The 23,260-nt window shown below is 44.4% G+C and overlaps 1 protein-coding gene across 1 annotated transcript in view; it reads left to right on the forward strand.

Moving 5' to 3' along the window:
* Positions 1 to 23,260, forward strand: part of SND1 (staphylococcal nuclease and tudor domain containing 1) — a 423,778-nt gene that overhangs the window by 266,298 nt on the left and 134,220 nt on the right. Inside the window, exon 15 of the mRNA XM_047848727.1 lies at positions 6,234 to 6,375. Within this exon, the coding sequence (XP_047704683.1) occupies positions 6,234 to 6,375 (142 nt within the window). The remainder of the gene's footprint in view (positions 1 to 6,233; positions 6,376 to 23,260) is intronic.

Raw genomic sequence — 23,260 nt, forward strand, 5'->3', positions numbered from 1 at the left:
GACTAGGGAAAAAAGTTTTCTTAAGTTAAAAATTAAAATATTTCATAGTCTAGGCCAATTTTTTCATTTTTAAAATTTGGGTATAATTTACATACCTAAAAGGTATCATTTGTAGTATCTAATTCTATGAGTTTTGATAAACATGTACATTTTGAGAACCAATGAATACATGTAATCATCACCATAGTCAAGACAATGGAACTATTGCATCATCCCAGAAAAATCTTCTGGCCCCTGGGAGTCAACCTGTAGCCCTTCCCCTAGTCCCTGGTGGCCACTGATCTACTTTCTGTCCTTACAGCTTAACTTCGTGACGTGTCCCATAAAGGGAATCATGCGTTTGAGATCCGTCCATGTTGTTGCCTACATCCTTGTTACTGCAGAGTAGCATTCCGTTGTGTGAGTGGGCTGCAGCTGGTTTCTCCATCCCCTGTTGAGGGAGCTTAAAAGCTATTTCCAGTTTGAGGTGATTACGGATGAAGTCCAGACAATATTCTGGGGCTCCCTAATCTATTTCTGTAATGCGACTCGACTTTTTTCTTAGTTAGGCTGCCATGATTGTCCATCAGAATGCTGCTTTGCCCATTTTTCTTCTAAGCACAGGCAGTGTCTTCTCATCACCAAGCACATCACCAAGAGCTGCTTTCTTTTATCAGTATTGGACCTTTTGGGGAAAAAAATAGGTGGTAGACAAGACCAAGCAAATAGAAATATTTGTGGACACCTGTCCTTTGCAGGGTTCCTGAGGGTGACAGGCACATCCTTAAAGTTTCAAGTCTGATTGCAGAGAAATCTCTTTTCCTCCATATTTGGGACATGAAGCCACACTTGCGCTGACATGCTCTGCGGCTTTTGTACAGTTTGAGAAGTTCCTTCTGCCCTTTGATCTGTCCTTGGTTTGCAAGTTTGGAAGCTTTGCTTAGCCGGGTCGTCCTAACGTGATAATTGGTAGAGGGGTAAAGTCAGGGAGGAAAACGGAAGGTTGTGTTCTCTGTTGAGGGTGCCACCCATTGGAGCGCCAGCCTCCTGAGCTCAAAGCTGTCCTCCAGCTCAGTGCTCCTGCAGTTGTCCTCTTGCTTCATGCTCCCAGGAGTGGAGCCCAGAGCACAAGACATTGTTTCTCCTGCGCTCTGCCATGTTGGAGGCCTGAGTGAGGTTTAGTGCCAAGGAGGTAAATAGTGTGAGAAACTATAAACTACAGACAGCACTTAATGAAAGATTATTGATGGCCTGGCTCTAGCGCCTTTTTTTTTTTCTTGTTTCCTTATAATTTTGTGTTGTAGCCAAAGTGTTTTTCTCTAGGTTCTCTGCTATGTTCACTTCATTCCTGTTAAACTTGCACCTCACTGATGTTTCTGCCCCCGGTTCCCTCATACACACCTCACCAAGAAACATCAATAACCAACCAGGGAAGGTTGGTTGCCAATTTTTAAGTGCTTTGTTGTAATGTTGGAGCTGGATGGCACTCCCAAGTATCTCCCCCGGGGCCCCATTTTTATCTAGAGATTATCGCTCTGTACGCACAGCTGCTTACCATAGCCTCATTCTGTGAATTGAAACGTCAACTGGGGCCATAGAGCCCAGGTTGTGAGAAAGAGGAAGAGTGTGGAGTGATGGGTGACTTTCTTGCCCTTCTAGTAGGGGATGTACTACTTTTTTGTCTTCCACACAGCTGCAGGAAAAATCCTCCTGGTGTGAGGAGCCCTGAAAAGTTCTATAACTATGGCGATGAGTTGTCACAATATGCCTTAAAACGTGAGTGTGTTTGGGTCCTGTCCTTAGCTATTCTGATCTCCCCGTTCTTTTTTCCCCTCTGTATCTGTTACCTGTTCTTTTGTATACACAGATTCTGCCACTTCAGTATTATGATTGGTTGCACCCAAACAGCATTGTGCTCTGGGGCCCTTTAGCCTCGGGTCAGGGCCCGCAGGGTCCTCCTTTGCTGGAGGGGGCGAAAGCCAGGCAGCTTCGGTCAGGTTGGTGGGCTTCTTTCAAATTGAGTTGCTCAACCGCTAGTGGAGCACCCCCTCGGTACCCTAATAAGCTCTACACGTGTTTGTTTTTAGTTCTTTTTGCTGTGATGTTAATCTAAGAGCGACTGCGATGATGAAAACCAATTAGCAGTTCCCTTTTGAGACCTGCTCACGATAATCCTGATTAATGGTTAACTAATAGGTTTACTCTGATTCCCATTTCCCTGCACTGTTTTGTGTGTTGGGATGTTTGCTTCTCGCCAGTAACTGTTACTGTTAATGCCTACTCTGTGGATATTTTCAGTGGAAAAATCCTAGAATTCACTTTGCTAAACTTCTAGTACAATCTGACAGCCTCAAGCCTGTTCCAGAATTCACAGAACTTTGATCTATGTAAATTGTGCTCTTCTAGGATGCAGAGGCCACGGGTGTCTGAGTAGTGTACCGTGGAGCTGTCCTATGCCTGCCATGCCTCTGCCTTGCCCCTGCCTTGCCCCTGCCCTCTTCTGCCCCCAGCCTGCCCGCTCTCCCAAACTTGATAATTCATTGTACTAAATGATCTTAAATGTGTTTGCTTACACAGCGCAGGTACTTTGTAGAGACCAGTTGCAGTCTAACTGCTGAAGGGAGTTTCTTACAGGCATTGACATATGTGCCTGCATTTGGAAGAGGTTTAGCCTAACGGGCCGGAAGTGAGGACAGCCTAGGAGTATATAATGATGGTGTCTTTATAACCTTTCCCTCTCCCTCAGGGTCATCCTGCCTTTCTTTGGGGTCATTCCAAACCCCATTCCTATAAGTTGGAGGTATAGATATCAACATCCTTTGAAATGAAGTCACCCCAGGCACATTTGTTGCATCATTACTTTCTCAATTTCAAGGTTTATTGAGGAGGCAGAAACATTCCTTAAAGAGATGCCATCCACGATAACAAGTTAAATGTAGCTAATGCAACCTAAAATTAGCTTTTCTGGGATTACAGGAAAATGCTTATGTATGTTTTGTTTTGGAGCACAGGTAATGTGGAAACTAGCAGTGCAACAAAAAAAAGACTCACCTGCTCAGAAGTACAGTTGCTTCTTGATTATTTACACCAGTGGAGGGGAATATTGGTACAGAAAACTATAGCTAATTTATCTGCTTGGATTCTCAAAGCCTTGAGCCAGTGTCAGGCCAGGTAACTATGGCAAGTAGATTCCCAGGCCTCGTGTACGTGAGTCACAACATGGAAAACCTGAGGATGAGAGTCTCTGCAACCAGACTTCAAAACAGAAGTCTTTAATACCGAATATTCTTACCTCGAAACGAGCCTTCTGTGCCAGAAGTCTGAACGTTGTTATGTCTTTAAATCTGAGGCCTATAATTTTTAAATTTAAAAATACATTTTGGAGTACAATGTTATAAAGAAACCTTTAGTTTCACTAAATCTCACTAGGTCCTCCTTCAGGATTATTGGAGACTATCAAATGTCATGTTAATGGTGTCATTTGAACTTTCTCACTTTACTGTCCTTAGGGTCCACCTGGCATCTTCAACTCCTCAGTGGGACCTAAACTGCTCTTTATTTTACTGTTCCTCATAATCTAGTTTCTCTTACTTACCTAGTGTTGAAACCTTAGAAAGGAGTGTGAAAGACTGAAAAGCACATGGCTGTACGTACTTGCACGGGCTCTTTGGAAAGCCAGAGTTTAGCCACGTTCAGTCAATTTTATGGTGATAACAGTCAGAACTTCTAAAATAAATAAATCCCATAGCTAAATTAGCAGGGAATGGTTTATGGCTACATCACCTGAGGGAACTTGTCAATCTGACTTACCAGTCTTTTCATTTGAGCCACTGAAACAAATTTTCAGGTTTTTAAGAATTTTTGTATTGAAAAGGAACATGCCAAGCAAAGGAAGCAGTCGAGATGACAAGGAAAGACAGACACCATTGTCTGCCTGGGATGGGGATTTGAAAGAGCTGACATCCTCCAGTGCTTACATTCAGTTTAATTGACTTTATAAGAATTTTTTATTCTTAAAAATCTATGAACTTGAATAAAATTTCCGTCTTTCCCCTTAACGGGTGGTTCATAGGCATATCATCTTCAAGCCTTTGGAACGCTTGCCTCAAGAGGATAAGGGAGCTCCGTGTCTTGTCTTGCAGTTTGGCCTCTGGAAGTAAATACGGACAGTTGTGGTAGGCTTTTAAAATTTGTTTTCATGCCTTCAGTTGTCGTCTTTGGCTTTCACTTCTAATCTTTGTCATAATCAGTGGCATGTCACATTCTCTTTGCCATCTTCCCATATGTTGTCTCTGGATTAGGACTTAAATTGTAGATTGAAACTTAGGAGGAGTCAGGAACATGTGTTTTGTTTTATTACCTGGCTGATAGTCAGGTACCTTTTGTTTCTCCTTGGTTCCCAGTCTGAGAAATTATCTCTCTTGATAAAGTAGGTAATCCTCTAGCAAAATAGGGTGAGAGTCTGCTCCAACTTGCTTTTTGTATTAATATCTGTGTGTGTGTGTGTGTGTGTGTGTGTGTGTGTGTGTGTTGCTGTTATTCCTATAAGCACCTTTCTTTCCCTCCAGATAAATACATCCATAAGACAATGAGCAAAAGTCTGTTTCTGAAAAATATAGATGACTGCAGTTATGAGGGGAAAGGCCCTCTCTTCAGAGACATTAAGTTGCCTCGTGATTTGCGATAATCAATTTGATAATTGTTGTTGACTTACTGGCTCAGCTCATGAATAATGTCCCAGATTTAGACTAGTGTGGCAAAAGGATTTTAATCAGGTAGTGCTTTCTTTCTCATGGAGCATTTGTCTTGCTTGACTGTTCTGGACTTCCGCCAACTGCCCGAAAGGCATTGTCCCGCTGTATATGTATAGTAGAATATGTGTTGCTTAAGTGTTCACTGGGGGAGTTCCCAGCCCACTAAAGCTCATTGTTACCTTACCTTTTACCAGTGTGCCATTAGAGACACCGAGAATGATGACTGTCTCTCCTTTTCTCTGAGAATCTGTTTGAAGGGAAGGATGAATCTCATTACTATAAATATTGTTTTCATCGCAGCCTACCTCACTGCTTCTGAATGAGAGGAGCCCCCTTTGGCTGCTGTGAAAGCTCTCAAATACTTGATGGCTTGTTAAATTTTCATTATCTAATGTGCATTAATTTAGATACAATAGCTCTGTTGCTAGGAGCAGAGTAGAAAGGAAGAGCTTGGCGAGTGCAGACTGCTTGTGTCGCAGGAGTCAGGAAAGTGTGCAGAGCTTGCTGTCCTCAGAAGGAGTTGCCAGTTCTGCTGGCTGGGCTGAAAACCTTGGAAATTCTGACATCCGCGGACTATTCCCCCAGCACATGCAGTGTGATGTTTTGATTCTTGCTTACTCTATCATTTGTCTAATTAGCTTGAGAGAGAATGAAAACTGAGTTCTGTAGCTGATAGCTCTGAGGTTCAAAATGTCCGTGATTTGGTTACTCTTGACTACTCTTGACGGTAGAGTGCGTGCACTTTGTGTTTTGTGCGTGAAAAAAGTTTTAAAGTGCTATGCAGTTTTGTGTGTTTTTCTTGTTTCTATAATTATTCATGCTGACTTGATGTGATATAGGTCCCCATGAACATGTCCTACTGTTAGAGATTTCCCAGGCTGGGAACAGGAACAGTGTGCCCAGATCCCAGCTCACCCCTGAAAAGCTTGTAGAATAAGGCTTGCTGTACAGGCACCCAAAGAAGGCTGCACTCTTCACGTTCAAAAACAGTGAGCTCTGAATCAACATAACCTACTGAAGATTAAAGGCGAACTACTTTGAGTTTCTTGGGAAGGGGCTTTTGGTACCACAGCCTGGGAGTCACTTTTTTTTTTTTTTAAATGATAATTAAAGGTTAAATTAACCTCCAAGGAACGTTAGTATTGGTCTTCTCCCCTCAATTTATGTTGAAGGGAGAAAAGCCCTTTTTTCCATCCTGTGAAGAGTGACATTTTCATTTAAAAGCACTTTCCTAACTTGTATATCCGTTGAGTGCATAGGAACAGAATCGAGGAAAGCACACGGAATGTTCTGGAAGCCTCTGATTAACTATATTTCTTCTGTCGACATCACATGGGTATCTTGCCTATGTCATAGTTTCAGAATAGTCTGATCTTCTAGGGTTATTTGCCGACGAGCTTCCTGTGGTCTGCCAGACTTTTTGCCCTAGAACAGAGAGAAAGAATCATTTGCTCAGATTCTATTACTTTTTTCTAACGATTCTTTTCTTTTATCCACCAGGATACCCAAAAAGCAAAGCAGTTTCTGCCCTTCCTTCAGCGGGCAGGTCGTTCGGAAGCTGTGGTGGAATATGTCTTCAGTGGTTCTCGTCTCAAGCTGTATTTGCCAAAGGAAACTTGCCTTATCACATTCTTGCTTGCGGGTAAGTCTTGTGTGTTCTGTGTCCTGATAATTCTTCCTGGAGCTCAGAAGTCCTGCATGGAGGTCATGTGCCTTCCTTTCCCTTGTGTTGTGGATAGGACCTTGAACCCATCTAGGTGTTTTAGTCTCTAATTGAGACGTGAACACAAAATTTGTAGATTTGACCCCTCTGTTACAGCAGACCCAGCACTGCCCTCTCCCTGTTCCTCATTTCTACCAACCACAGGATAGAAGAGTAGAGTAGCTTAAAAGTAGCTTAAAAATGTATCCTTGCACAGCCTGAGTGAAGGGAATTCCAGACAAAGGAAAATCTTGATGGAATTCTCACAGTGGTTATTTCCCATCTGGGGTAGACAACGCCTGTCATGTTAGTCGTGTGCAATCACCCAAAGGGCTGACATACCCTCCCCTCGTATCTCCCTAGGCAGGGCCCTTTGTCTCTCTTTTATTCTTTTCAGGTGTCATTAGGATCCAAATCTTTTGTGAAAACTCAGACATGACATTACCTTCACAGACTCCTGCATCTATAGTATTTCTCTGTTGCACTAAGTTTGACACGCAAGGGCAAGCCACCCTTTCTTTGCTGACTGAACGTGCATCTCTCTTACCCTATCTTTTCTTCTAGTAGCTTAATATTTCACAACCCAGTAAGACTCTGTATCAACTGTGCTCTTCGAGCAATTTACATTTATGCATTCAAGGAGCAGACTGCTTTATTTCTTCCCTGATGGCAGATAATAAAGTTATTTATTTCTAGTCAGTACTTCGCAGAGACTGTGCTCTTTGAGAGAAAGTGTCATTTTACTCCAACACCCCACACTCCACTCCTATACACACAAGCATTCACTCACTCACAAAGGACATATTCCGCCACGTCCTCCTGGTGCACGTCGCCTTTTCTGTTGCTACTCTGTTCCCTCAGCACTCCTTCTGTTGGATTCTTGAGTAGAATTTGCCACGGGGGAAGAGAAATGGGAGCCACACTTGCTGTCCCCTGCCAGATTGCCTCAGCCTCCTTTTCCTAGAAGGCACCGAGAGTTTCTTCTCTGGATAAGGGCCTCCCCCAGGCCCTCACTAAATGGGTTGTTATGTGAGATAAATCACTCACCAAACACATGGCCGTGACGCTCACTGCTGCTGCTGGGCCGCCACTTCTGGCTGAGGCTCTCTCTCATACTCTTTAGAAGGTAATGATCACTGCACAGCTCTGCAGGCTTTCTGAAGGGACTAATTGAAGTACGACATGAAGCTCAGAGGCAGCTGCAGAAAGGAAGGACCAAACCAAACCCATACCACACTGGAGGGCTGTGCTCTTGTGAGTGTGGCAGGGGTACACCGAGGGGTAGTGTGGCAGTGTGTGAGGGAGGCCATCTGTGCCCTTTGCTTAAGATTTCCGGAGCGGAGAAGTTTCTTATCAGTGAATTCTGGTTGTTACAGAGTTTGAAGTATATATTCGGCTTCTCCTTTGGTCTGTACCTGCAAAACAAAAGCGTCCTCTTTGGCAGTGTGGAGCTTTATCCCTGAGGTGAACAAGAGAAAAAGGATCATTCTTTCTGGGAAGCTTGGCCACAGGTTTATAGGGGAAAGAAAACATTGAAGTTCTGGCTTCTAAACTCAAAACGACCTGAATGGAGCCAGCTCAGAGCTTAGACCTATCCTGGCTGGATTTTTTCCGCAGAACCCTTCTGGTTGTACTTTCTTTCCCATGGAGCATTTGTCTTGCTTGACTGTTCTGGACTTTAGCCACCTGCCAGAAAGGCATTGTCCTGCTATATATGTATAGTAGAATATGTGTTGCTTGAGTGTTCACTGGGGCAGTTTCCAACCCACTGAAACCCAGACTCATGCAGCCTGGTCACTCGCCTCTGCAGCAGCCAGTTCCTGTGGGGACTTGGCATTATTCTAAGCTTAGCAATTCAAAAGACAGTGCCTGCATTAACATATATTTTGAAAGATAGATTACCAAGGCAAATACATGATAAAATAGAAGCTTTTACAGTTTTCTCCTGCCATACTATATGCGGTTATATTCTGCATCTTCTGGTTTCTTTAGAAACCTAGCAAGGATACAGGACGGTGAAAAGTTGTAAGAGCATGCAAGCCTCGGTTTGAATCTGCACAAGCAGGTGACTTCAGGGAGGTTTTTACTCTCTTGAAGCCTTAGTTTACACTTCAGTTAACTAGAGAGTGTTTGTTGCCTCTTGGGATTTTTGTGAGGGTTTAATGACATGTACAGAGAGTTCAGAACAAGCCTGTCATAAAGTGGATTATCCCATAAATATGTTTCCTTCCCCTTCCTCTCACAAAGACTTGGTGAATTCATTCACAAGTAGAGCTTTTCTTAACTCTTACATGGAATGGTATACTTGTACAGTGCGAGTGCACAGGGCTCTGGCTCTACCGTGGGGACGCTGACCTACCCGAAATGGAAATAAATCAAGGAAAGTTACTGTTCTAGCCTCCTGCTGAATGAGCAGAAAGCTCACTGAAGGAAAGGCCCCTGGCTTTTTCCCTTTGAGTTTAGAGCAAGCAACTCTACATCCTGGTAAGACGTGGTCCTGGGTGTCGGGACACTCTAGAGGGAAGACAGACATGCAGACAAACTGCAGTATTGGGCACTAGGTGAGAGAAGTACTTACAAGGCACACAAGTAATACAGAGGAGGGAATAAGTGGTTACGTAGACAGAGATCAGAGATGGCCTCCCTGAGCAGCTGACACCTGAGCTGTGTTTTGAAGGACAAATGAGAGTTTGCAGTGCTGGCACAGGAGGGGCAAAGGAGGAAGAGCCACGTTCTAAATACAGAGGTGTAGAGGTTTGATATATCTCGGTGTGTCAGACAACTGTGACCCCTTTGGTCTTGGTGGAGTATGAAGAGTTGAGGGGTTCGGGTGGGATGAGGGTGCGAATGCAGACGGGATATACCGTGGACCTGCAGAGTCACTCAGGGTATTGAGCAAGAGAGTGACATGCTCACACCTGTGTTAAAGGAAGTTTATTTTGGTGAATACATTGGAGTAAATGAGGCTGGAGGCTGAGAAAGCAGTTAAGAAGCAAGAGGGGTGGGTAGCGGCCTAAAATCTGGCAGTGAAGAAGAGGAGAGGTCGGAATAATATTTAGGAGAAAGACTTGGTAATTCAGGGAAGGACTGGATTTTGGGGGGTCAGAAATGGGGGTGTCATTGAGGGTAGGAGGGAAGTAACTCGTCCAAGGCTCGAGTGTTTGGGCACATTGGGATGTCCACCAGCACGGGCAACACAAAAGAATTGGTTTTAGGAACAGATAATTGGTGGTGAGAGGATTAGGCGGAGAATCCTGGGAGTAATGTTCAGGAAGCCAAGAGAGGAAAGAATTCCAAGGAGTCAGCAGTGTCAGATTTTACCTAAAATATCAAGTCGGTAAAAACTTTGAAGCAGTTTTATACTGTTTATCAATTAGTAAGTCACAGATGACCTTTGTCGGTGCGATTTCATCAGACTTGATTCAGCTAAAGTCAGATTACAGGCGATTAGGGTGTAAATGTGGGAAATGAGGAACAAAATCAAAAATAGAGTGCTCATTACAAAATTCTCACAGAGAATGCAAAAGGAATGCATAAAAATGAAAGCTAAAGGGTCACAGTAACAACCTAAGGATGTCAGCGACTTGAATGCTTTTATAACCATAATTCTTTCTCAAGACTAGAACAGAACCTGGCTTGTAGTTGGAAAAGCTATTCAGTATACCTGTTGTTTTCTTTCTTTCTTTCTTTCTTTCTTTCTTTCTTTCTTTCTTTCTTAATGTTTATTATTCATTTGGAGAGAGACTGTGAGCAGGGGAGGGACAGGGAGAGAGGGGGACAGAGGATCTGCAGCAGGCTCCGTGCTGACAGCAGAGACCCCGATGTGGGGCTTGAACTCACAAACTGTGAGATCATGACCTGAGCCAAAGTTGGATGCTTAACTGACTGAGCCACCCAGGCACCCCCCGGGTGGTTTTCATAACACCAATTACAGAAGGTAAAACTTAACAAAATCTTCTTGGCAAATGAGGATATGAAAAGCATGGATGAGAAAATATCATAGGGAGCATGAGATGCACTGGTCTGAATTCTGAGGACAAGAAATGAAGAAAGGCTGCAAGGAAATTATTAGCAGAGCAATGACCTAAAGGAGACTGAAGGAATGAGATGGATAGAGAACAGGGAGGAGGGAGTGTCCTTAGAGGAGGGGACCCTTGGTCCCCTGAGACACCAACTACAAAGAACACTGAATGTGGGTGTAGACACAGATGCAACATTCACACTGTGGGGCAGTTCACCTGGTTCAGTGAACCTCGTTGCACGGCTTTGCAGGTGAGGGTGGATGTGGCTTTGCAGGTGAGGGTGGATGTGCCCTAGATCATGGAAAAATGGCTTTCTGCTGGAAACAATGTCTCTCTGCAGCCAGGAGGGAGTTTGCGCTGTGATTCTCAAGGGGAAAGTCAAGGGAATTGTTCAGCAATCCCATATGTGCTGCTCTCATTAATCCTAGCCTTTTCAGAGAGCCCTCTGGACTTCAAGGTGGGCTGGATACTTTCCATTTTCATGTGGCCTTTTTTGGGCAGACGGCCCCGCAGCTTGATAGGGAGTGGCATTTGGCCCAAGCCAGCTGGCCTCTCTGTCACGGTTCCTGCACCCCTGTATGCGGAATGGTTGCTTGGTCAGATGGGATGGCAGGTGGGGCTGGGCAAAGTCAGCTGTAGCTAACAGGTCAGTGCCTCCTGATAGCTATCGCCCTTTAGTCCTTTGAGCACCTGGCTTAGGTTTGGTCGGTGAGCAGGTGACCTCACACCATCAGAACGGAGACTGTTGACGGTCCCTCTGCTTGCTGCTGTGGCCTCCTCCTGTGCATACTTATTTCTTTCACGGAGGCGATCACAGTCAGGTCTTGTCTTGAGTTCGCAGAGAAGCCAAGATGCCTGGGCAGCCTGCATTTGTTTAAGAGCATCCTTTTTCCTATCCAGCATTTAGTGCACTCCGTGCTTTTCCTTCCATTAGAACAAAAGCAGTTTACCCCCACTCTTTGGTTTTCATTTCTTTTCACTTGTCATGTGTTTCACATTTTAGTTTCCTTGTCTGAAGGGACAAGTGAAGTGCACGTATTTGCAGATCACTTAGCCTTTGATTCACATTTTTATTTAATGGCACCGGTGGGCATGGAGAGTGTGTCATTGCTATGACCTTTATAGTACATTGCCTCCTTTTGAATGACTTTCTTAGCTCTGGGGTATCTGGGTCATGCTAAAGGCATGTAGTCCTGTTGGCTAAGCAGAGCAAGTATCCAGGTAGTGCTGGTAAACAAATGCCCAAATTATAAAAGAAGGATAATTTGAGGTTGCAGTGCAAAGTAATCCAGGTAGTCTTATATCAGGTTATTTGGTATCTTTCGCTAACTCACTGAGCTCACCCCATTTGCATTTCCTTGTTCCTGAAGCTAGGACAGCAATATGTATGAGGAATTGTGGACTCGGGTAGGTTTGGAGTGTGGATGCCAGTCATCTTGGTTGGAACTCATGGTACAAATCACCTAGAAGGCAGCAGCCACCTGGCAGGGGGTTCCCATGTAGATCACAGTAGGTGACTTTTAATTAACCAGTTACCTAGTCATATGAAACACGACTAGAAAATGAGACTTCCCTTTGCCTGCCCTTTGGCATTTTTCAATTTCTCTCTATCTCTCTCTCTGATTACAACTTCCCAGTGCAGCTGCATTATGACAAGGAAGGCAGTGAAAAAAGGTTCTAGATATCTAGGGTTTGATAAACTTTGATGTGCATGGTGGGTGAACTAAAGGTTCGACCGTGTGTCCTTCCACCCTGAATGTCTTTCAGTAAAGTAGCTCATGTCCTTTCTTTTTAACGCCTCTTCTCCACAACCAGTTCTAATAGGAATAACAACTGTCTGTTTCTCAGTAGACCAAAAACTTCAAATGAGAGAGAAAAGGGAAGGTGAACAGGAACATCATCCCCATCTCCTGGCCCCAGGAATGGTGGATCCCCATTGATTACCAGTGCCTCACCAAATTACACAATTAAAATCGATGTATGTTTGAGTGAGAAATCCCATTCTGCTATCACAGAGGTGCTAATGAATCAGGCTGTTACGTGGTTGTTTTTGCTGGGCTTCTATCCTTAATTAAGCAATTACGGGGTCTGCTGATACTTATGAATTCCTTTCAGATGCTTTAATTGAATTGCAACTTAATGGGTATTTGTAAAGTGGGGTATTCTCTCTCTTGGGACTTGGCCAGTTTGGTTCTGTCTCCACCGCCTACTTGCTTTCAGTTGGGTCCCAGTACCGGAAATGGGCAGCTTGACATGCCCATTTCTGGAGCTGCACTAGTTCTTCACTCTTAAAGATACCATTGTATGAAGTTTATGAATTATGTTCATGTCAGGATGTCCTGGAGGGCCACTCGTGAGGAAAACATTAGCGCAATAAACGGGTTAGGGGAGACTTTTTTAATGAGGCCAAGATTTTGTAAGCCCACTATAAGAAAAAGCAGTCTTTGATAGGTAGATTATGGACGATGCATAAATTAATATGACAGTTTCTGCTTCCCTGAATAGCTTTTAGTCTAATAGTGTAGACAGCTATGTGCAAAACTTGAACAAGGAAAAATAAAAAGGAGTTGTGAAAAGCATAGGCAACATACCAGGAGAGTGCAGAGGAAAAAAACAATTAATTGGGGAATGGCAGAGACTTCACAAGAGAGGTGGCATTTGAACATCCAAGATCGGGAGCGTTTCTTTTGGCAAGCTAGGTGTGATTGATCTAGGCAAAACGACTTAGCCTATATTATTAGTTCTCAGGAAGAGTAGCCTGAGGAAGTGGTTTTGCACAGGCGCGTAAACCTCCTTCACTGCCCTCCTGCCATTGAGCGTTCAGTGAGTGCTCTCCCCGCGGCTGCTGGCCTCTGCACGTATACGATACCACCAGCCCTGGTCATGTCACGTGGATGAACGTGCAGGCCTACCAAGATAGCCTGATTATCTCCCATCTTTAGATCATGAATCATCCCCAGAATGAGCCTCATCATGTTTGTGGGTCATTCAATGGCATGGCTATTTAATAATTTATTTCCACTTTGCATTGGCTAGGAATTTAGAAATACATAAGTTCCAGCCTTCAAGCAAAGTAGTTGTGTCTACTGAAGTAAAGAATGTATAGACATGGGGGCGCCTGGGTGGCGCAGTCGGTTGAGCGTCCGACTTCAGCCAGGTCACGATCTCACGGTCCGTGAGTTCGAGCCCCGCATCAGGCTCTGGGCTGATGGCTCGGAGCCTGGAGCCTGTTTCCGATTCTGTGTCTCCCTCTCTCTGTGCCCCTACCCCGTTCATGCTCTGTCTCTCTCTGTCCCAAAAATAAATAAAAACGTTAAAAAAAAAAAATTAAAAAAAAAAAAAAAGAATATATAGACATGAAGAAAAAAATACATGCTTAAGAAGGCTAAGAGTAGGGGAAGCATGCTTTAAAAACTATACAAATGAAAACCGCTCCTGATTTTTCTAAAATAATCATGTACATTGTGATACTGTCAGGAAGGCTAAGGCAATCCTGGTTTACAGCCCAGCAGTACAATATCCGAAGAGGGGTGGAGCTGAGTGCTGGTTCAGCGCAGGGCAGGGGAGGCCTAGGGTATGATACTCCATCCAAGGACCACCTTTTTAGGAAGGATGTCAGCAGATTGCAGAAGGATCAGAGGAGAGTGAGCAGGACGGTAAGAGACCTAGAAATGCCAGGACCTGAGGACTAGTCGTAGGTATCAGAGGAGACTCCCAGGATGTAATGGGTATTTCAGGGTCCAGAGGCAGAGATTCAGTCTGTTCGGTAGCCATTTCAATTTTTTTTTTTTTTTTTTTTGGAGTCAGTAATAAATAAAGACATCAATAAAAATAAGATTTGTTCAGCATGGTTTAATGGCAGTCACAGACCTGGGAGCTAAAACTCTTAAAGACAAATTCTTGCTCTGCTCTCCTGCTTCCTGGTTAATTATTTCCATCCGACTGGTCTGCTTATCTTAGTATGATGCTGGGACCTGGAGGTGAGGGAGACAGCAAGGCCCACATGGCAGTTCTGTGCCAGCCTGTCTAGAGACCAGCAACCGAAGGGAAGCATGTTAGCGGTGCACAACCTTCTGTGGAGCCCAGCAGACTGCCAAGGGTGGCGCAGCCTCCTAACTGGGATGCTTAGCCCTCGCCCTCTCGGTTGGGTTTTCTGTGCCAAGAAGAGAAAGATGTTGATTTATCCTCAGCTGTTACGGGATGGGCTCATTCACTCCCTCTGGATGGATGGGTCAAAATTAAGAGAAAAGAATCCTTTCCTCCCAAATCTTTGGACTTTTGCCTTCTGTTGCTTTTTACTCTTGATGCTTTTGAGTTTTAATAATAGTTGAGACAAGAGAAAAAATATCCTGGATGGGAATTGGACTGATTCCATGCAAAGCTAATAAGAGCTAGTAGAGTGGTACAAAAGGGTCAGACCTGGGAGCTTTTCCTTCAGGGTTCCTTTCTGTTCCTTCTCTTCCCCCCCCCCGCCCAATTGACCGTTCTTTCTGGGTCAGTTACAGGTTATGTAGGCTGCCTTCCACCTGGTGGGCCTGGTGGGACTGGTGGGGAGGGACTGGGAAGCTGCTCTCTGCTGGAGCGTTTCCAGTACCAGCACCTGTCTCTGGTTGTGCCCAGATACCTCCGTTCTAACTCCGTCCTTGTGTTTACCAGAAAAGTACATGTCAGTGTGGGTTTTTCATTGTCATCTTGTTAGCCTGTTGGCATTTGCCAGCAGCCATTTAGTAGAAGTGGTGGTAAGCAGCAACATCCAGGGTTGGGCTACTCTCCACTCCCCCTGCCCTGTGGGGTGTCTATTTGGCCAGCCTAATAGTAGAAAATGGCAGGACCTGGATGCGAGAGAGGGAGTATAAATGGTGTGGTAATTTGAAATTAAAGGGAAATGCTTTGAAATCTGGTAATGGGCAGCCCCGGGGTGAACAGTACACACTGCCTATAAGACTTCATCCTGGTTGCTATGGGAACCACCTCTCACATCCCCTTTTCAAGCAGAGCTATGACTGGGTTTAAAAAAAACATAGTTCCTCATCATGAAAAACTATCTTTGCCCCCAAACCCTAGATCATTGCTCACCTTGGATTCCTTTCAGAAAATTTTCCTGAGGCTTCCCCAACCTGGTGGACTGTCTGTGCCACTCTGTGCCTGGCCCTTGGTATAAAATTTGAATGAACGGCACTAACACTGACATGAGAATTAGAACACACTAGGTGCCCGGTGTGGGTAGCTGGCCCTAGCACACCCTTGTGTTGCCCCTGAGGGGACGCCACAGGTGTTTACTCAAGGAGCTGGGTAGAACCACTGGCCCCATGATATATATCCTCAGGCCTCATGTATGTGGGGCTCCAAGGAAGCCCAGAGATCTGCCCTTAGTCTCACTGCCATGGGATTGGTCCCGGATTCTGATGTAGGGCTGCCAAGCACAGAACTTGTGGGAGCAAGAACAATTCACAGAAGTTCCTTTCATATCTGAGAGACATCTGAGACACAACTGCATTCTCTGTCGTGTTCTTTCGCCATTTGCACTTTCCCCCATTTATTTAAATTACCATGTTAACCCAGACTATTAACTTTGGGTGTGTGTGTGTGTGTGTGTGTGTGTGTGTGTGTGTGTGTGCGTGTGCGCGCGCGCGCACGCACATGTGTGTTTTGTTTTTGCTTTTTTAACCACCCTTTGCCTAGGATAAAGTAAATGAAGTCTACATCTCTGTTCAGTAGCCTTTGAGTCCTGGACATATGGCTCCCTTCACGGTTGGCTTATAGGCTTCTAAGTGGGCTCTGGAGAAACTTTGTTTAAGCTTTCTGGATTCCCTGTAGTTTTTCCTTATTATATCTGTGCTTTGCAACAGTAGTCCTGACTAAACCCTAGTAACTCCCGTGCTTACCTTCACTATATGTAGGAAGTTACTTAAATTGACTGCTTCGTCTACAATGGGTAGAGAAGTTCCCGTTTCCCTGCCCTGGTGTGCCTCCTTCTCCTGAGCTTGTACATCTGCTAGTGATTTTTCTAGGGTTAATTTGGGTGTTTTTATTTTTAAATTGGAACATGGTGTCTGTCTCTTCTCTGTGTGTGTTTTGGATGCAGCCCCTGTGCTAGGCATGCGGTTATTAACTCTACTGATACACCAGTTCACTCATTAGCATTTGCATTTTAAATTACAAGCTAGAGCAGACGACATTTATGCTATATTTGTACCATTGCCTTCTTCATGAATGATGTCGTATGTGCAGGGAATTCAGAAATAACTCCTCTAGGGCCCTGATGTATTTTAGTCTCTTTCAGCTATTTCTTTTTCACTCTTGATTCTCATTGTTTGATAGGGATTTTTTTTATTCTGTTCTAAGTTTAGACCTATTTGTGAGTGCTACTGATTGGGAAGTGCTAATGACAACCCAACCCTTTGTATCAAAATAGGCATATTGCACAGAGTGGCCACCTTTCCCTTTCGCATTGTGCTCCTGGTAAGCAGTGCGCTTTGATTAGAAAGGAGGGAATTTTCTCCTCCACCGTTTGGTGGGCGAGAAGACATGGTAAAGGGCACTTGTTCTTGCTTGTATTCATGCTCAGATCCCTCCTTTTTATAGTTGATTAGTCCACGGTTATTTGTTAAACCTGTTATTGCATGGTGCTACATGGGGAAGAAAGGGAAACTGTATGCCTTCACAGAGCTTATTTTTGACAAGAAGCACATTTAGATTGCACTAAGGACAGCACATACTTTAATAGTATGAGACCAGGTTAGAGGTGGCCTTTTTAAGTTTAAGTTCAGTCCTCTTGGGGGAACTGTTGCTGTTGGCACATGGTGACTTCAGCACCTCGGGCACAAGAACCGAATCAGAAATGCCCACACATGGGGGTGCCCAGGTGGCTCAGTCAGTTACGCATCCGACTCCGACTCAGGTCATGATCTCACGGTTTGTGGGTTTACGCCCCATGTCAGGCTCTGTGCTGACTGCTCAGCCTGGAGCCTGTTTCAGATTCTGTGTCTCCTTCTCCTTCTTCCCCTCCCCTTCTTGCATTCTGTTTCTCTCTCTCTTTCAAAAATTAATAAACATTACCCCCCAAAAATAAAAAAAATTTAAAAAAGAAAGAAATGCACAGCCATGGATCACGGACCTGGGAGTGGAAACTTCCTAGGCTTAGGCGTGCCCAGATTAGCTTAAGCTGGTGTTTGGCTGGTTTCTGGCAGGAGATTAGGGGCAGAACTCTGGTACGTAGGTCTGTGTTCATGCCATCGTGCTGTTTCTTTGTGGTCTTCAAGTTTGGTTCTCTTGAGTTCTGTCACAGGGACCCTTCCATTTGGTGAAATCTAACTTAAAACATCATGAAAAGTCCCGGGAAGTCGTATGGGAAGTTGTGCATTCTGGGTAAGCAAGCAAAAAATTTTCCAACTAATATAAACAATTTCTGTTCCCTCCCTCCCCACTGTCCTTCTCACTGAAGATTTCCTCTCATGTAGTCATCATTCTGCAAAGTAGCTGCTGGAATAACCAAAACATAAAGAGTTGCATTTGAAGCTCGTGATCCAAGTACAGATGTGTTAGTTTAGAACCTGATCCCACTAAGGCGTGTCATTGTCACACATGGCATTTCATACAATAATAAAAGAAATTGCATGGTAATGGCATTTTTATTTTAAATGTTTATTTTTGAGAGAGAGAGGGAGATAGAGCATGAGCAGGGAAGGGGCACAGAGAGAGAGAGAGAGAGAGAGGGGCACAGAATCCGAAGCAGGCTCCAGGCTCTGAGCTGTCAGCACAGAGCTCAACACGGGACTCGAACTCAAAGATCACAAGATCATGACCTGAGCCAATGTTGGGCGCTCAACCTACTGAGCCACCCAGGCGCCCCACGCAGTAATGACATTTTAAGCCTACTCTTCTGTTGACCCATTTCATGCTATGAGACTGGCCTCATGGTAAAAACTGCCACATCACATTTACTCCTTATTCTCTTAGCAAATAGGGTTACCCTATGAATGAGTGCTTAATAACTTTTTTCCAGTTCCAAATCCTACTTCACATTTGATACAGCTCTGTATATTTTTCCTTGATTCTGTTAATTAGCCTTGTAATAAATTCTTACCTAGAAATCTGCTGATTCAGTGTTCTCCAGGAAACTCAGACCAACCACTACAAACATTGCAATCAGATCTCCAAATGGGCTTTGTTGTCTTGAGGGCCCCATAGGCCTGTGAGGGGTCCTTCCATTTAAACATGTAAGAGTTCAGGGACAGTTCTCCCTCAAAACTTTACATTGGTTCCTTTCCCAAAAACCAAAGACGTGTGAAGTCCTTTGGGAAAGCTCATGGACAAGACAATGTTAACAAAGAATTCTTACCTAGTCTGTATTCCTTTTTTTCATAGAGGTGGTCCCTGTTCGGCACATCCATTGTTTGCTGTGTACTTTAGTGGCTTCCATGAGCTCTGGACTCCAAATCCACGGGCCTCTGCGCCTCAGTGTTTTCTTCTAGCCTTTAGTGTCTTTTAGTCTCTGTGCCTTTTACCTGGCAAAACTGCTCTCCATGAACGAAGTTGGGCCTAACAGGGTGTGCACAAATAGCATGGAGGAGATGGGGGGATCCCTGGAGACTGGCGAGTGGTAAGGCTGGAGCCACCTGTGCAGTCAGATGACGGTGCATTTGGTTGTTGGTGGCAGGCATCTAGAGGGTTCTTTTCGGTAGCATTTGTAAATGCTGCCTAATGATGCTGTTGGAGGCAGTTGAGACAAACCACTCAGTAAAGAACTGAGGAGTTCCCACACACTGTCTTTTGTGTTTTCATTGCATGTGTTATCCAGGTGAAGGGCTGATTGCTGCCAGTCACTCCCTGTCCTGCTGAGCTGGTGCTTCCGAGGGGAGGGCTGGGGCTGCCTCTGCTCCCCCAGCTGCCTAGCCATCCGTCCCTCTCGTGCTTCTCTGCACCTTCCTCCACTACGTCGTTGGCTTCTGACAGAAACCTTGAATTAAGTGGGTTAGGAATAAACTGCTTGAATGCGTTTGTGCAAGATAGCTTCTCTCACCAGCTATCTGAAGTGCTTTTTGAAATACACGGGAGCCCTTTGTAAGCTGCTTTATAAGCTGTGAAGTCCATTGTTGCTGCTCTCTGCAGCCAGAGTGTCTCTAACCTAAGTAATGTCGACTTGGCTCCGGTCCAGGGCTTGGGATTGGAAACTCGCGTAAGCAGCAAAGCCGCCCACCAGAGTCACTAGCAGCTGTTGCAGGTTGGAGGATTTGCAGAAATTGAGATTGCTGTTCCCAGATATTGGCACTTGCCTGGTGATGAATGACCGAGTCTGTGCGAGGGGACTCTGTATGCTTTCCTTCGGACTTTTCTTCTCAGCCATCTATTGTGGCGCCTGCTCAATGGCCCCGTTGTGGAGGAGGGCGGCTGAATGAAGGGGTGAGTGGCCTGCCTCTGCCGCCATTCCCTCCCTCAATTGGCCTCAACTGAGACATTAATAATAGCTCTTTGATCCCTTGAACTGGTTCTTGGGGCAGGAATTTTCATGGCACCATAGCACAGATGCCAAGGGCTAAGAATCTAACCTCCAGAGGGTAGAGAAATGAACTTCACCTGAAAGAGTATGATGTGAACTTCGTTTTGATTACTCCGGTGTCTTTTGCCTTAACCTGCCTTTCTGTGCTAGCATAGCCAGAGAGGTAAGACCAAAGACCAGAAGTTTATTGTGATGAAGTCGTTAACCGCTAGTGTGTTTATTTCTGATAGGATTGCCCAACAGTGAAATTTTTAGAGGGTGGTGCCATTTTGTCTAATTTCTTCTTATCATGTGTACTTATGCATATTTATATATGCATATGCCGAAACCAGTGTTAGAATGTCATCTTCGTAGAGATTAAACTGCAAAAAAATCAGCACGAAAGGCCTCCATAAGAGACCTCCACCCTCCTAATTTCCATTCTCCCTCTCATGTCACCTTTTTATTTCATAGCAGTTGCCATTATCTGGAACTACTGGTTTATTCATTTGCTTTTTTGTTGACTCATTATATCACCAGAATGCAAGATACTTGAAGGCAGGGACCTTGTCTCACCTTATAGCTGTTGAAACCCTGTAGCGGTTCCTAAAACAGTACCTGACCCACACGTAGCACTCAGTAGACAGTTCTTGGATGAATGAATGAACAAAACACTGAAGTTTCTGGGCTAATACTTAGCTTATTTGAAAATTCAGAAAACAAAATACCTTCTTTCCCTTAGAGAATGAGCACTAGAGCCACAACAGCCCTAAAATAGCAAAGAGAGCACCGAACTGGATGTCTGTGTGGAGAACTAGATTAAGACTTAGAACTGTCCCCACAGTCCCATAGCCTCTCTGGGCCGGCCTTGGGTTTTTTCACTGAGTTGAGGGAGTGGATTATGTTTCTTTAGGGTCCGTAGCAGCTCTGAATCACTAATAATAATAGCTTCAACTTATTGGAAGTTTATGCTATGGGTTAATTCGTTTAATCCTTACCACAGCCATATTTGGTGGATATCATTACCATCTCCATTTCATAAATGAGAAACTGAGGCCTAGAGAAGTTCATTACGTTGCTAAATAAGCAGTGCACATTTTCTGGATCATGTTGTATATGCTGTCATTTAAATGCAGTGCCCAAATTGACATTGAACATATTGTTCCCAAGGTCTTAACCTCGTCTTTCTCCCGTCTTCCCTGCTTTTATCGCATCTGCCTATGTTCTCTTGTTGGGGGTTACCCAAAGAAAGGTTAAGGGGACATTGGTAGTGGCTCTCTTTAGAAAATGCAGTAATGAGGTTATGATATTTTAGTTGTTTCGGAGTTTGAATTTGTTTTCCGGCCCTCCAGATGACACCAGTAGGATCCCATCTGAGATGAGAGCATGGAGGCGACATGTGATTGTGGAGCAGCAGGCAGGTCAGACCTGTGGGATGGGTTTATGAGCTGGGGCATTTATGGACAAATTAAACTTTAGCCCTGAGTAAGCAAAGTCCTAAGCCAGTTATTACTGCTCTGGCACTTCTAATGGGTCCTATGCAACCCTTATAAATTATTCAGCTGCTTTCCTAATGAAGCCTAGTCCTGGTGGTACTTAAGCACAGCTTAGAACAGGTTAGAGGGAGAGAATATTTGCTGACCATTGGGGAACCCTCCTTTCTAACTTGGAGATGAAAAGGTTAAATGGGCTACTTGGAGTAGCAGACTTTTGAGAGATAATACATGAAACTGGTGTTGAAATGTTAACATTGTAGACTAACAAAGAGCTTTCCTCTGAGGAAATGCCTGCTTAGGTTCCCTGGACTGACCCGATGCACCCTTCACAGTGTCTTGACTCTGGTGATTCAGTGCCCCAGGATAATCCAACATTTAAGCATCACAAGTTGTTGGGATTTAAAAAAAAATAATGATAATTCCTGTGACTTTATTTTGGTGTAACTTCAAATTTATAGAAAAATTAGACCGTAATACAGAGATCTGCCATTTACTTGTCCCATTTGCTATCAGTGTATTTTTAGAATCAGAAGATTTTTGCCAGATTGCCTCTCCTATCTGTTAAACAGCATAAAATAATTGCTTCCATTCCATACAGAACACACTTTAAAAAAGAAAAAAAAGCTTGTGTGTCACCTTACTTGCTCCCTTGCCACAACCATGGTATTGCCCCAGTTTGGAAGGTGGGCTGCGGCAATTGTAGATCCTGGCTTTCCCAGGGAAACTCTTGCTTTCAAGTGCTGTGGTCAAAGTTCAGGCCTGGTGTCAGGCCAGTGGATCTTTCTGGTTCAAAAGATATCCTTATAGCAGCTTTGGGCCCTGTCAGGCTCAGCTGTTTCCAGGGATGAGCGAACAGAAGGAGCACATCCGTCAGGTAGTTAGCCCTGTCTGTGCACCACTGGGAGCCAGCACCCCCTCGTATCTCTGCATGCTTGCTGTCTTGAGCTTTTCGTGCTGCCCCTAGAAATGATAGGGGCTTTACAATCTGACTTCCTTTCTGATTTCTCTAAATAACGGATCAGATTAAAGCAAAATGATTCCTCCGTATATACCGCCAAGCATGTTTGGGTTCGATTTTTTAAAGGTGCACTTCAGATATCAGTGATTTCTTGATGAAGTTTGCATTTATCTGCATTCCAAGCTGCTGCGAGCTGCAGGACACCACAGAAAGGAATCTCAAGGCTGATGCTTCCCAACGTGCCCACTCAAAAGCATGATAACTCCTATTCGAGGACCCTGTCTCATGTTTCATGGCACAACATTTTAAAGGTCTCTTTTCTCTTCGCTTTCAACTTTGCACATTCTTATCATATTTGCTCTTCTGCATCCACTCTTCCGGAATTGTCACCAAAATGAAAGCCATGTTGGTATGTGTACTCGTCCTCGCTGATTGTGTCTCTTTCAATTGCACTAGGCTGTGGTTTTTTCATTCATTGGTGAACGGCCTTGATTTTTTATCAGCAAGAAGTGTCGTAATAGTGATGCCAGTGTTAATAGCATTTGTTCATCGTAGTCAAGCATTTTGCCCCCGTTGGTTGCCATGATCCTGCAGGGGACTTCAGCGAGATCGTCACCTTTTGGTACAGCAGGACGTTATTTGGCTTAGGAGGGTTGAGATAGGAAGCCTAATTATATGGGAATAAAATAGGTGAAAGGTGAGATTGCAATACTTTAAAGGAAAGTTGATAATAGAAAGTTCACCGGACAGAGAATTGGAACACCTCGTTCTCATCCAGACTTTACTGCTCACTGGATTGCTTTTAACAGGGTTCACACAGGTGTCTGCCCCTACTTCTACGACTCCCATTGGCTGTACTTTTATTGGCTCT

This window comes from Prionailurus viverrinus, chromosome A2, assembly GCF_022837055.1.
Source record: "Prionailurus viverrinus isolate Anna chromosome A2, UM_Priviv_1.0, whole genome shotgun sequence".
Lineage (NCBI taxonomy): Eukaryota > Metazoa > Chordata > Mammalia > Carnivora > Felidae > Prionailurus > Prionailurus viverrinus.